The sequence below is a fragment of the Coregonus clupeaformis genome, chromosome 9 (genome assembly GCF_020615455.1).
Source record: "Coregonus clupeaformis isolate EN_2021a chromosome 9, ASM2061545v1, whole genome shotgun sequence".
NCBI lineage: Eukaryota > Metazoa > Chordata > Actinopteri > Salmoniformes > Salmonidae > Coregonus > Coregonus clupeaformis.
Genome location: NC_059200.1, coordinates 10,459,628 through 10,474,834, shown reverse-complemented (window position 1 = coordinate 10,474,834; position 15,207 = coordinate 10,459,628). Strand labels below are relative to the sequence as shown.

The 15,207-nt window shown below is 39.0% G+C and overlaps 1 protein-coding gene across 2 annotated transcripts in view; it reads left to right on the top strand.

Moving 5' to 3' along the window:
• LOC121573723 (oligophrenin-1) overlaps window positions 1-12,220 on the top strand; it is a 42,311-nt gene extending 30,091 nt beyond the window's left edge. The window contains exons 15-23 of one of the 2 annotated variants that reach the window (XM_041885916.2): window positions 2,662-2,746; window positions 3,520-3,578; window positions 4,905-5,010; window positions 5,610-5,769; window positions 5,968-6,118; window positions 7,566-7,913; window positions 8,152-8,293; window positions 9,873-9,923; window positions 10,934-12,220. In XM_041885916.2, the coding sequence (XP_041741850.1) occupies window positions 2,662-2,746; window positions 3,520-3,578; window positions 4,905-5,010; window positions 5,610-5,769; window positions 5,968-6,118; window positions 7,566-7,913; window positions 8,152-8,293; window positions 9,873-9,923; window positions 10,934-10,988 (1,157 nt within the window). In that variant the 3' untranslated portion in view covers window positions 10,989-12,220. Of the gene's footprint in view, window positions 1-2,661; window positions 2,747-3,519; window positions 3,579-4,904; window positions 5,011-5,609; window positions 5,770-5,967; window positions 6,119-7,565; window positions 7,914-8,148; window positions 8,294-9,872; window positions 9,924-10,933 lie in introns of both variants that reach the window. The other variant, XM_041885914.2, reaches the window with a different exon arrangement.
• Window positions 12,221-15,207: the final 2,987 nt, after the last annotated feature.

Here is a 15,207-nt window from a genome sequence, read left to right as displayed (position 1 = left end):
AAACGTTGGAGTATCATTTGACTTCGAGTATTTAAGTAATCGCTTCTTCAATATAGGTGACGAAAATATATTTAAAAAATAATAATATTGTCCAACCCCATTGGGTATCTCACCGCACCCCCATATGCCATCTCTTGAAATATGCAGATAGACGGATTAAAAGTAAACTTGCATTGTAAAACTTCTGTCAGTCAGCTTTCTAACTTTGTCCATAACTTTTGGACTTTATAGCACTCCCAGAAGGCATGTATTATTGAGCCAGTGTTAGTGTTACACTTAAGACATGATTGCCGTTGTGCTGTAGAATTTGTGAATTTTGTCTCTTGTATAATACATTCTATATATTAGTTTATACTGGATTAAGCGTACATTTTCGTTAACTGTAATTTCATTCGTTATGTTCCAACACGCCCTCCATCTTGTGCCAATATCGGTTATTTTTAAGTCTTGGTTCCAATATAAAAATATAAAAATCTAAGAGATTATCAGTTGGATAGGCTTGTATATTTTACCTGTCATATGAGTATATTTTTCTGACTCAAATAGGATTCCCTCAACATTTCTCTGATGTCCAAACATTTAAGTTGCATATGTTTTGGAAATGTCTACATTGGTCAGTCCAAAATTGCTTTTGAATTCTGTCCAGTATTTCCTATTACCACGTCAGTTAAGGTTTCTATGGCTTTGGTTTTCCATGTGGGCCAATTTATCTGTGAATTCTGAAAAGCTATCCAAGGATTGTTCCATATGGGTGTGATTTTAGGGAGTGATATTGTTTCTTGTAGAATCTGTTTCATTTTCTTCAATGTTATAGTGTTCTTAACTATGAAGTCGTTAATGTTCTTGGCTCCATCCTTTGAAAACAAACACGTGAAAATAGTCTGGGGATGACCATGCGCATCTTCAATATGTAACCATTGTTCCTCTTTAGTGCACTTAACAATATGTTGCAAGTAAAAGCCTTGGGTGACGAGTTGATACAATTCCAAATCTGGAAGGTTAAAACCACCCTCCAATTTAAGGACATGTAAAACGTTCCTAATTATTCTGAGTTTTATTTGCCCATATGAAGTCTGTTATGGCTGAGTATACTTTACAACTGCCAGGTCGCAGTTGTAAATGAGAACTTGTTCTCAACTGGTTTACCTGGTTAAATAAAGGTGAAATAAAATAAATAAATAAAATAAAAACTTTTTCAAAGAATGTCTTTGGTGGGGTAATTGGTATTACAGAGAGTAAATATACAAACGTTGGGAGCCATGCCATTCTAAATAGGTTTATTCTACCTGTTAGATTTATGGGGAGAGTATTCAATTGAATTAGATCTGGGATAAAGTTATCTTTATATATTTGTTGTTTAATATTTTTTGTGGTTTACTTAAAGGATTGCTGCAGTTATTTTTTATTTTTTTCCTATTGCCATTATTTCCATTTTTTTCCATGTTAATTTTATATCCTGAGATTTGATAGTATTCTGAAAATATTTTTAACAAGGGGGGCATAGATTTTTTTTTAAATGTCATTTAGCAGACGCTCTTATCCAGAGCGACTTACAGTTAGTGAGTGCATACAAATGTCCATATTAGTCAAGTATATCAGGAGATCGTCTGCAAATTTAGTTTAGTTTATATTCATGTTTACCTATATTTGATACCTGTTACGTTTGGGTCCTGTCTAATTATTTCTGCAAGTGGTTCAATTGCCAGTGCAAACAGGAGGGGGGAGAGAGGACATCCCTGTCTCGTACCACTTTCTAAAGTAATTTCATCACATAATGTATTATTTGTGTATGTTTTTGCTTTAGGATATTTATATACTGTTTGTATGCAATGTATTATTTCAGCTGGAAAGTTTAAGGCTTCCAAAGTTTTGAATAGAAATAGCCACTCAAGACAGTCAAAAGCATTTTCGGCATCAACAGCCATTATTGATAAATCTAGTTTTTAGCGTATTGTATTATACTGAAACATGTTTTTGTTTGTAAGTGTCTATTTTAAATAGACCCTGTTGGATTAATATGTTTCAAGTCTGGTAATACTTTTGCCATTCTGTTGCTTATGAGTTTTGTTGCTATATTGTCACAATTTATTACATTAATGGGTCTGTAATCTGCAGGGGACTCTCCAGATTTTCCTGGTTTTAGAATAACTGAAATAACTATTTGATACATGGAACTCGGAAGCACTGAATTGAGTGACGTGTGTTGTCATTTGGGTAAATAGGGGCACAACTTTGTCCCAGAATATCAAATACAATTATATGGGAAAGATGTCCCTGGTGCTTTTCTCTGAGCTAACGTTTTAACAGTGTCTAATATTTCTTCTTGGGTGATTATTTTTCTATCTGCTGATGGTTGTTTCAAGGTTATTGAGTCTAAGAAGGCTGTAGGATTAGTCCAACTGTTATATAGTTCAGATTTGTAGAGATCTTCATAGAAGCTTTTAAAATTGTTATTAATAGTGTTGTTTCTAATTTTAAAAAATGTATCCTTATCTTTTCAAATTATAACTGGTTTGCTGTTTTGTGAGGGCTGCGAGGTGTTTACCAGGTTTATTTGCCATTAAATAGTATGCTTTATTTGAGTTTAACCTGTACTTGTTGTCTCTCTTCAAAATTGTATTTTCTTGTTTGTTTTTAATCGGTTTCCTCCTCTCCCTGTAGACCAGAAATGCCCAGGGGATGTGGATTTTCACAGCAGTGACTGGGACATTAAAACCATCACAAGTGCCATGAAGTTTTATCTCAGGTGTGTTCCCGTCCTTTTAAATCACGTGTCAAACTCATTCCACGGAGGGCCGAGTGTCTGTGGGCTCTTCCTTTATACTTGATTGATGAGTTAAGGTCACTAATTAGTAACAAACTCCCCTCACCTGGTTGTCTAGGTCTTAATTGAAAGGAAAAACCAAAAACCTGCAGACGCTAGGCCCACCATGGAATGAGTTTGACACCCCTGTCTTAAATCATCCAGCAGGTGACATACAAGAGCCAGTTGCTGTGGAACAACATGTTCTATAGAATTATGTTACACCAAGCTTTCTGATACCCATTAGCACTCAGCTTCTAAATCAGAGACATTTTAAAGAGACATAAATAGCACTCTGGCATTTCCAGACTGTATATTCTTTATATATTTTATAAGTAAATATAATTCCATGTTTGAAATAAGTTATGTGCTGTGATTAGAGATACTGCATATTAAAGTTGTGATCATCTATGCTGGCTAAGGATGAGAGGTTTCTCTCTGCTCCATGAGCCTAGTATAATTGTTTGCTGCTTAAAGTACTCAGTGACAAGGCCTCTTGTCTTCAAGGCCAGGTTTTTATCCTGCCCAATACCCCTCATGATGATTTACTCACAGGTGGTCTCTCCACACTTTGAGGAGGCCAGGCAGCTGCCTGAAGGCTTACTGAAGGCCTTTGGTCACTCATGCCTTAACACTGCACTGTTAAATCTAATTTGTGTGAGTGTTGAAGTATTTGTACTGTACTTATTTACTTGATTGTGTGTGTTCATCCACAGGAGTCTAACAGAGCCTCTGATGACCTACGGTCTCAACAGGGACCTCATCTTAGCAGCAAGTAAGATGTGTTTTTACACTAACTGACATAAAAACAACAATGACTTGGAGAAACAATTACACAGACCGACTTCAAGATCAGATAACATTTTATTTGCACATGGCTTACACATTTTAAAAAGAAAAATTGCACCAGTCCACTAAACTGATGGATTTCTGTTTTCATAATATGTACAGTAGTAGATCAGATTTATAGATCTTTAGGATAGTCTCATGGCACATAACATTTACATTTCCTTCTCATGTGAGGGCAAGTTTTTGTAGGACACCTTTTTGGGTGACAATACTGTACATTTGAATCATACAAGTCCCGTGTGGCTCAGTTAGTAGAGCATTGCGCTTGCAATGCCAGGGTTGTGGGTTTGATTACCACGGGGGACCAGTATGAAAAAAATACAAAAATGTATGTACTCACTACTGTCACTCTGGATAAGAGTGTCTGCTAAATGACTTGAATGTAAAATATCATTTAAAAGGTTGGCTTTGGGAGCTGAGCAACAGGTGGTTTACTTCCACATCTTGTCGTATGTCTTCCAAGTGCTCTTTCGACAGTTAATTCATTGTGCATTTGTTCTCCATCAGAGTGAGCTCACTCTCGAGTTCAACAGGCTGGGTTACGGCTATAAAATGGAATAAAAAAAACATACTCTCTGTTCGTACTGTAAACTAAACTAAAACTAAAAAGGTTCTCTATATAAAAAATAAGAAAATACACACACACACACACACCATCTGTGTGTTCCCTGTGACAAAAAGCAATAACAAAGAAAAAGGACATAATAGCATCAGGCATTTTCTTTTATTAGATCTTTCCAGTCAATTAGAAGTTCCTACCTCTGGATATCTTATTCAGGTCTCCTGCGGGAGATCCTAGTCCCCTGCCTCATAACGTACTTTTGTTTTGTTCCTCCACAGACTGGATCCACAGTATCATATTGTGTTTGAACATGCCATAATTAAATGGTAAAACCATTGTAATGACATATTATACACCAGCTCTAATCCTCATAACTGAGATAAGCTCCCATGCCCCAGGAGCCCTATTGTTTAACTGTATGAGGTTCACATTACACCACAATGCAGCAGCAGGTGTGGAACTGGACGCCTGAAATGTTTTGACTGGGATGAGGATTTGCTGATGAACTTTCTCATGCACAATGGCTATGCATATACAATTAACACCCTATATATATATATATATATATTGATTGTGTTAATTACCAATGAATATGTTCACATTGAGACCTATTATGTTTAGATCAATCTCAATAATGGACAATATATCAGTTATTGCTCATGTAAAAAAAATATGTATCTTGTTTCTTAGAATCGGATAGTCTAGATGATCGACTGGGTGCAATCCACTCCCTGACATACAAACTCCCAGAGAAGAATCGAGAAATGCTAAGCCTACTGATCCAACACCTGGTCAAGTAAGAGCTAACCTGATATGATGTGCCACTGTTGTGCTGCAGTCTCTGTGCCTTGCATTCTAACTGATGCAGTTATACAAGCTATGCTTATTTAGGCCTTTTATTGTGGTGTAATTGCATTTCTGTGGTGTTGTGTTGCATATGCGTCAGTGAAGGGATTAAGTGGCATCTGTTCAGATGGGTACATAATCTGACTATTCCCTATGCATCTATGCATAGTGTAAAAGTAATGCAAATTTAAACAGGAAAATACCTGTCCAATCCTCCTAAAATAATAATTGTATTTCATCAATATTGTGTTAACGCATTTATAATAGTTGTGCAATTATAAATTGACATTAACTGGACCTCTGTAGCTCAGCTGGTAGAGCACGGCGCTTGTAACGCCAAGGTAGTGGGTTCGATCCCCGGGACCACCCATACACAAAAATGTATGCACGCATGACTGTAAGTCGCTTTGGATAAAAGCGTCTGCTAAATGGCATATTATTTTATATTATTTTTTATTTAACTTGTTCCCTATTTGAGAGGTGTTTGTTCCTATTGGACATGTCTTTAGAGAAAGTTGTTTACAAACCCGTCTGGATTCCTGTCGGCAGTGTCTGCAGCAACAGTGGGGACAACCTGATGACTCCCTCCAACATGGGCGTGATCTTTGGCCCCACCCTGATGAGGGCAGAGGAAGAGACTGTGGCAGCCATGTTGGATATAAAGTTCCAGAACATTGTTGTTGAGATTCTCATCGAGGACTACACCAAGGTGAATTTGAAAGATTTCATTACCTTTCCTCCATTGGAAAGAGCTCAAGAGCCATGTGATTGTTATTTAATGCACTGTGGCATCATAAACATTCAAGTATGCCATGGTACACTACATTCTAGATACTATTAAATAAATATTCTCAAGTTAAATGTCTATATAATGTAAGTCCTTTTGGACGTGCTGGGGTGATTACAGATCTTCTGCAGTGCGCCAGAGGAGAGTTCCACAGCCCCACCCATGCCTCCTCCAAGGATTACCCCAAGGAAACGGCAACCAATCACCATCTCCAAGCGCACGCCCCGCGTCTACCCAGCAGTTAATTATGGCCAGCTCCAGAACACTGAGAGTAATTATCAGCCTCTGGTTTAATCATCATCCTCATTATCACCACCACCATCACCATTATTATCATTACCATCCCTTGTCCTGTGAATGCAAATAATTATATTAGGATTATTACAGTGTACACTTGGTATGTGTAAGGTGATTTATACAGTAGGTGGCTGATGTTTATTCTGGACACTGTATTACTGAGAGTGTGTGAATCTTAAGTACTCGTTGTGAATTGCTAAAATAGAATAGTGCATGTGCCTTTACTTTTACTATTCTTTCTAAATGTTTGATCTTTATGTTAATTGCATGCCCTTCTTCGATGGGACAATTTATCGAGCCATTTTGTTGAATTGGAAACAATAAGCGTTACATTTTTTGCATAGTGGCCAATGCCATATCCAGATGTTGGCTTACTACGACCTCCTCCTGAGCCAAGTTTAACCATTCATTGTTTTTGTTAACTGCACTTAAAGAGAGGCAGTGGGAGATCTTGCTTAGGCCGTGCTCACTGAATGCAAGTTATTGCTTCAGGCTAAATCATGTAATTTTTACCTCTTGTAACTTTGGGTTAAATGTCTGTGTGTGAGTCAGTCCTTTCATTTACTGTGGTATGGAAAGATGTGGAACACTTGCAGCGTGTCCTCCCCTCATTGTGTGGTATTTTATTTATCGCTCTTCTCTGAGTTCCTCCTTGGAGTTACCAAATAACCAGTTCCGATTTGCTTGACAACTAACTACCACCTGTCTAAATCCCTCGCAGCGTTTGAATAGTGCATGTACCACTGGAAACCTGGCCAACAGCATGACTCCAGATGAAACAGAGTGCAACACAGTCATCTGTTTACTTTTTAATCTCCTAGATGAATAGATCATTGTTATACACAATCCTCTTTCCTATTAACATTATATTTTTCTCCAGCTCACAGACTATTAATCCACACATTTATTTAACTATAAAGGCTTTGTGCTTTCTGCCATTATTAAATGCATCCGCCCAAATGCCAACATTAGACTTGCTTTTATAATACTCCAGGAACCCCAGGAAGAGAAGCAGATGCTTCTACAAAAGCTAATGGGGATCCAAATAAACAAATACAAACAAATAAAGAATGAATTAAAATAATATTGTTTAATGGTTCATTTATTTTGTATTGGTTTTAATTATTCATTTTCTAATAGGTAAAATATGCTTCGGTCACTCATACTACATGTATAGACAACATTCTGTAAGTAGAAGTATACTACACATGATAGGTAGGAGCTCAGGAGAAGTAATGATATCAAGTTCAAAATCAGTTAAAACAGCAACCTCTGCATTACGACTATGTGGGGAATTACCTACATATTCTTTAACCATTAAACCCAACCACAAGAACGTAATCCAGGGATATGCCTGGGCTGAATGTGTTGTACTCTATTTGTATGTTGATTGAAAATGTTCCTGTGTTTGTGTCTCATAGATGGGAAGAATGGCAGTAGGCAGAATGGCAGCAGACCAGAGGGGGTGGATGCTGGCAGGGACACCCCAACAAGCCCCACACCTCTCCAGAGGACCAAACCCATCACCGCCCCTCCACGGCTCCCTAGAGACCCTCCTCAGAGGCAGGCCCTCCTGCCCAAGCCATCCATCCGCCAGGACAGACACTCAGACTCTGACGTCGCCAAACTGGTTGCTAAGCTACCAGATGGAGGTCAGAGGCCAGATACAGCAGCAACAGCCAATGGAGAGACGGGAGTCACTGTGAACCGAGCACAGTCCTTCCAAGGCAGAAGACCACCTCCTCGAAATGTTGCGGTCATCAGAGAAGGTATCAGAACAATCTGTAGCCTACACAAACACACTATGAATTCTAGACTGCATTTTATACGCAGCTTAACAACAGTGCAGCAGTACAGTACCTAGCTGGTCTGTGGTACTGATACCATATCATGTTCAATTAGAAAAGAAGGTAGAAAGTGTATTTTCATTCATTGTGTTAGCTCTTGGTTGTGTTAGCTTTTGTTACAACAGTTTCCCTAAGGTTTTCCTTCCTTGTATTGCAGCAGAAAGTGACGGCGTGATCAAAACGAGGTCTCCACAGTCTGCCATCTGCAGACCTCCAACCAGACCCCCTGACCCCCCTAGCCGATACCCTGCACCCCACAAGAGCCCCACTGCAGCCCCCAGTGAGGAAACCCCGGCGTCGTAGTGAGTAGAACTCAGCCAGACCCAGACATTCCATCCAGACTGATTAAAATCTTAATCAAGAGAACAATCACAAAATGCTGTGTTAGCCATGAGTTTCCTTTTGGTCTTCCTCCAGTCCTTGTAAGTCTCTTGTTAAATGTACTGTTTTGAACCCTCCACACCATACTAATTCCATTGGCTGCACTTGTTGCCCACATTGTCTAACTGTCTGGTTTACTCATCTCCAATAATTTGTTGTTCTGTTTTGGAGTTGAGTTGGAAAGCATTATATAGTCAGAGTGTGCATGAAGTCTTAGTCAGTTTATTTGCTTAGGTCAAAGAATTTACTCTTTCACTAGTCTGTTCAGATATTCCCCACTGTGATTTCAGTGTCGGTGTCAATCTATCACATTTGTAGCAACAAAATAACCTACAATTAGCTACTCACCAATGACCCTTCTTGTACTCTGTTCATGCCTGCTCCTGTTGTTTTACAAGGGGTATGCAGTGCGATGCCATAATACACTGAATATACAAAACATTAAGAACACCTGCTCTTTCCATGACATAGACTAACCAGGTGAATCCAGGTGAAAGCTATGATCCCTTTTTGATGTCACTTGTTAAATCCACTTCAATCAGTGTAGATGAAGGGAAGGAGACTGGTTAAATAAGGATTTATAAGCCTTGAGACATGGATTGTGTATTGCCATTCAGAGGGTGAATTGGCAAGACAAAATATTTAAGTGCCTTTGAACGGGGTATGGTAGTAGGTGCCAGGCGCACCGGTTTGTGTCAAGAACTGCAACGCTGCTGGGTTTTTTACGCTCAACAGTTTCCCATGTGTATCAAGAATGGTCCACCACAAAGGACATCCAGCCAACTTGGCACAACTGTGGGAAGCATTGGAGTCAACATGGTCCAGCATCCCTGTGGAACACTTTCTACACATTGTAGAGTCCATGCCCCAACGAATTGAGGCTATTCTGAGGGCAAAATGGGGGGTGCAACTCAATATTAGTAAGGTGTTCCCAATATTTGGTATACTCAGTGTATATTTAGGGTGATATTTTCTGCCCACTAAACACTGCTAAAATGCACAAATGAAAAAGTGTTACCCATAATACTTGCTCTCTGATGCATCTCAAAGCTATATTTTACAATATTAAGAACTTTATTTTTTATAGCGCTTTTCAATACAAGTAACAAAGTGCTTCACGTCATAAAATAATAAAATAAAAGTACAAAGACAGGAGGAAGGAGAATGAAAAAAGATAGCTAATTAAAATGAGATAATGGCAATAATGTATGTGAGTCTCAAGTAAACAGTGTGCACAACAGATGTAGGTAATGAGATCACAAGCTGCACTGTTCCAAACTCCTTTTGTATTAGGTGCCCTCCAGTCTATTTTAAAAACTACTGTTTTGTTTTGTAACATCCTAAGTCACATGCCATTTTCACATTGTTAGGGCTGTTTAGTGGGCAGAAAATGTTGCCCATAATGTTTGTCATTGTACTCCAAAAGAGTGTTTGGTGTGCTGTAAAGCCCAACATGTCTTAGCGATCATCAGGGATTAATCTGTCTTTCTCTTTCTCCAGCGTTGCTTCCAAAGCTAAGTTTTTTGAGAATGCTTCAAGGCAATTTGGAAGGTAGGTTCAAAACGAAACTCTATCTCTACACGCCCCTTTGCCCCATGAAATCCTTATATAGAGGAAATCAGCGAGAATGCATGTTAGATGACAAGATGGCAGTGGATACAGCCAGGGTTGGCAAGGCCTCAACATGCTGCAAAGCCAAGTTGTTTAAACATAATGCTTCCCTGTGATGGCTGAGAAATAAATCGATGAGTTCACTTTAATGTTGAACTATTGAAAGTATCCTGCCCTTAAAAATGTAAGTAGTCCCTGTCACTGATCCTGTCACTGATCTCAAGTTGTTTGATGATGAAGAGGAGTTTAGAGGTTGTCTTGAATATTGAAACCAATCTTGATCATCAGACTATGTCCATGCTTGTATGACTGAAGTGATAAGCTTGTGATAACTGCCACAGACCTACATGGTTTCCCACTAACAAGCTTTAAATCAAATAAAAAAAATGTTCAAATAAAATGTGATTGGTCACATACACATATTTAGCAGATGTTATTGCTATAATAACAACAAGGGATTGAGCTGATGTTACATTCAGTGATGTTGTGGTTTCCTGGTGTCAGGTGTAACCTGGTTACTCTATGAGTAAAACCTTGAAAGAACCACCTTGAGTTTCAGACTAAATAAAGATCAGGCAAGAGACCTGCCTGGCTGTTGTTTTGTCCCAAATTAAGCATAGAGGCCAACCTCAAATGTCAAATTATCAGTAGCCTCATTGACCGTTTGGTTCAAATCCAGTAAATCATTGTATGCTGTTATATACTATAATGATAAACTTCCATCAATTATATGAGCATTTAATAATAAAATAATTGTATACACAAGCCAGGCAGGTAAAGCCCATACAGAATAATAAAAAAGATTTCAAGCTAGCAGGTTAATGTAGACAATAGTTTTGCTTGCGAACTGTAACTGTTGGAGAATTTCTAATGTATATTTAAAATGGTCTTTGCATCTGACATTGTTGCATATTTCATGTTTAATGTGTTGTTCTGCTTTCCTCATGTAGCTCATCGGTCTCACCTCCAGCTTCTACTTTGCTCAATGTGAAAGAGGAGGTATGATGTCCTGTGATTTCTTTCTCTCCCCCACCCCCTCCATTTTGGGAACAGGCAGACAGAGGGAGAGGAATGGTTTGAGTGAGATACTGCAGAGGTGATTTAGAGGTAGTTGAGATAATACCTCAGCTTCATACGTATACATTAAACTGTATTTCAGACGCATGTTATGGTTTGAAATAGGCCTTGCTCAGCTTTTACGAACTTATTTGTCCCATAAAATAAATGCCAGGGTCGTCTCAACATTTGTTTTTAAATAGATTTTGCGGAAACTATTTTTCTTTTCCATTAGAATTTAAGTTAATTAGTCTGTTACCATGGCCTCTACTCCTGTCACTGACCGGTGGAACTGCAGTGAGTATGTGGACACATACTGTCCTGTTGTGGAACAGAGGAGTGCTCTCAGACTGACAGCACTTTTGTCCTGTCAGTGGATATCCTCCTGCTTGTTGCTATAAGGGACCCAATTAACATGTTGTTTAACTTGTGATAAAGGAGTGCAGGTCTAGATAGGATGCCTTTATATGTCTCCGTCTGATCCGCATCTTGGAGCTTTTGGCATCTGGATCAATCTTTTATATTATATGGGATCAACTCTATATAATTTGTTGTTAACTAAATTAATCCTGGTCCAAGTGGCTAGTTCCAGTTACTAGGTATTTGACACACAATATTATGACACGTTTCACATGAAATTTCTAACTGCTCAACAACAGAAAAAAGCTACAGTAGCTACCTGATACCATTTGGAATTTACATATGCTATAATGTAGTGCCCTACTGTACCAGGTTGAAATGAAAGCACCCCAAGTGGCTCAGCTGTAGCACAATATTGTTAACTGGTGTCTTAAATCAAAACTGAGAACAAAAGGTGCAGGTTCTAAGAAAGTCTGAGTTGAGTTATATGTATTACTGTTGGGAGTCTACTCCTTCTGTTAATGATGCACTTTGATGAATGAAAACAGACCATGGAAATTCTGATGTGCTGAATACCGTAATTCATTTGATTAAGCTTGAAGTCCTACTATACCAACCATGATAGCAATGATAAGTAACAAATAATTATCCACTCTGTCACACTACAGAATGCTGTCTCTTTGTTAGATGTAGTTAGATGTATTTCACCATTCCCATGTTCTTAAGAACCCTTAAAGCTGGAATACGTAGCGGTGAAAGTGCCACGTCCATTTGCGATATTACAACAACAAAGATGTTACTTCATCGTTTTTTTTTTTTTTTGGGGGACATCACTGCACATCCTTGCACGTGTGATATGTATGTAATACAATAATTGTTTTACCACAATGCTAGATGCTCCTCTGTCCTCAACAAAACAAGTAACAAATGCGCCTGGGGCGACCAGTGGCGCTGTTTCACCTAATATGGATCTCAGCTTTAAGAACTCTTAGCTAAATTATTTTAGATTGTGGAATCCAAATAACCACTGGTTTATTTGAATGAGCAGCAGTTTTTTCCATAGTTTTTTTGTTGAAACCGTTTGTTGGCATCTCTCTATTTTCATTTGGGTACTGTCAATCATAAAACACTCCAAAATGAATGTTTATTTTGGTCCTACTTTGTATGTAGTGTCACTAAGGCCATCATTTACATGGTAATTACATTGGAAGGTACTGTACAGTGTACCTAGTGTGGGTACACATTGCTACATAGTACCAGCAACTGTTATATCTGTTTGTGGCTTGCACCGTTTCAAAAACTTGCAGATTGACTCACAATGGAGATTACAGTGTAATTTTAAGAAAGCATTATATTGTGTAGGGAGGTTTATTCAAAGGTAATATGTATAGCATGAATAGCATTTTATTTTGTTGTCTTCAATGATTTCTGTCTCAGAATATTTTGTGAATGATTGACAGTGCAGTTAAGATCTCGTCATTAGAGTTCCCAGAGGTTTTTGGCTCATCTTAAAATGCAGTCTGTACTCCCATTTGATTTCTGTGAACATTAGGACGATGAAACATTCCTTGTCTTGCGTGTCTCTTACCTGCTTGATCCTGTCTGTCAACAAAATATTTAACAGCAACAACAGCTGTATTAATGTGTTTTTGTATATTAATTGTATGATTCTATGAAACCAATATGCTCTTCAATGTCCTGTCTTTTTAAACAAATTGTCAGCTTTTCTTTTTCTTTATCCCTTGTATACATTCTGTAAGTGTTGTACAGATTTCTCAAGAAACATACCCCATGTATCAGCATGATTAAGGAAAACATTTTGAAAAATAAAGTTACAAAATTCAACTTTCCACTCTGTCTCAAAAACAATGAAAAGCGTGATCAGAATTGTTAATAAGTTGAGCATAAGGGAACTAGCGTGGTCATATCCACATCACTATAACGCAAAAACAACTATAACTAAAATGCAGGGCAAGATAATACTGTATAAAGTTACTCCCAAATTTCCTTTGAGTGTTTTTTCTAAGAGGGATTTTCATTGTCAGAATTTGAGAAAAGGGAGACTTTGATGAACAGTGGCAATGATACATACAGCAGTACAGCTTGGTACTGTAGCCTGCATAAAACCAATGTCTTAGATATTGCACTGAAAATGAAATATACAGTGCATTCGGAAAGTATTCAGACCCCTTGACCTTTTCCACATTTTGTTATTCTAAAATTGATTAAATAAAAAAAATTCCCTCATCAACTTACACACAATACCCCATAATGACAAAGCGAAAACAGGTTGTTAGAAAAACAGAAATACTTTATTTACATAAGTATTCAAACCCTTTGCTATGAGACTGGAAATTGAGCTCAGGTGCATCCTGTTTCCATTGATCATCCTTGAGATGTTTCAACAACTTGATCGGAGTCCACCTGTGGTAAATTCAATTGATTGGACATGATTTGGAAAGGTACACACCTGTCTATATAAGGTCCCACAGTTGACAGTCCATGTCAGAGCAAAAACCAAGCCATGAGGTTGAAGGAATTGTCCGTAGAGCTCCGAGACAGGATTGTGTCGAGGCACAGATCTGGGGAAAGGGAACCAAAACATTTAGGCAGCATTGAAGGTCCCCAAGAACACAGTGGCCTCCATCATTCTTAAATGGAAGACATTTGGAACCACCAAGACTCTTCCTAGAGCTGCCCGCCCAGCCAAACTGAGCAATCGGGGGAGAAGGGCCTTGGTCAAGGAGGTGACCAAGAACCCGATGGTCACTCTGACAGAGCTCCAGAGTTCCTCTGTGGAGATGGAAGAACCTTCCAGAAGGACAACCATCACTGCAGCACTCCACCAATCAGGCATTTTAATGGTAGAGTGACCAGACAGAAGCCACTCTTCAGTAAAAGGCACATGACAGCCCGCTTGGAGTTTGCCAAAAGGCACCTAAAGGACTCAGACCATGAGAAACAAGGTTCTCTGGTCTGATGAAACCAAGATTGAACTCTTTGGCCTGAATGCCAAGCGTCACGTGTGGAGGAAACCTGGCACCATCCCTACGGTGAAGCATGGTGGTGGCAGCATCATGCTGTTGGGATGTTTTTCAGCGGCAGGGACTGGGAGACTAGTCAGGATCGAGGGAAAGATGATTGGAACAAAGTACAGAGAGATCCTTGATGAAAACCTGCTCAGGACCTCAGACTGAGGCGAAGGTTCACCTTCCAACAGGACAACGACCCTAAGCACACAGCCAAGACAATGCAGGAGTGGCTTCGGGGCAAGTCTCTGAATGTCCTTGAGTGGCCCAACCAGAGCCCGGACTTGAACCTGATTTTTTTTTTTTTTTTTTTTTTTTTTTTTTTTTTTTGTCATTTAGCAGACGCTCTTATCCAGAGCGACTTACAGGAGCAATTAGGGTTAAGTGCCTTGCTCAAGGGCACATCGACAGATTTTTCACCTAGTCGGCTCGGGGATTAGAACCAGCGACCTTTCGGTTACTGGCACAACGCTCTTACCCACTAAGCTACCTGCCGCCCTGCTCAGGACCTCTGGAGAGACCTGATAATAGCTGTGCAGCGACGCTCCCCATCCAACCTGACAGAGCTTGAGAGGATCTGCAGAGAAGAATGGGAGAAACTCCCCAAATACAGCTGTGCCAAGCTTGTAGCGTCATACCCAAGAAGAATCGAGGCTGTAATCGCTGCCAAAGGTTCTTCAACAAAGTACTGAGTAAAGGGTCTGAATACTTATGTAAATGTCATATTTCCGTTTTTTATTTTTAACAAATGTGCAAACATTTCTTAAAACCTGTTTTTG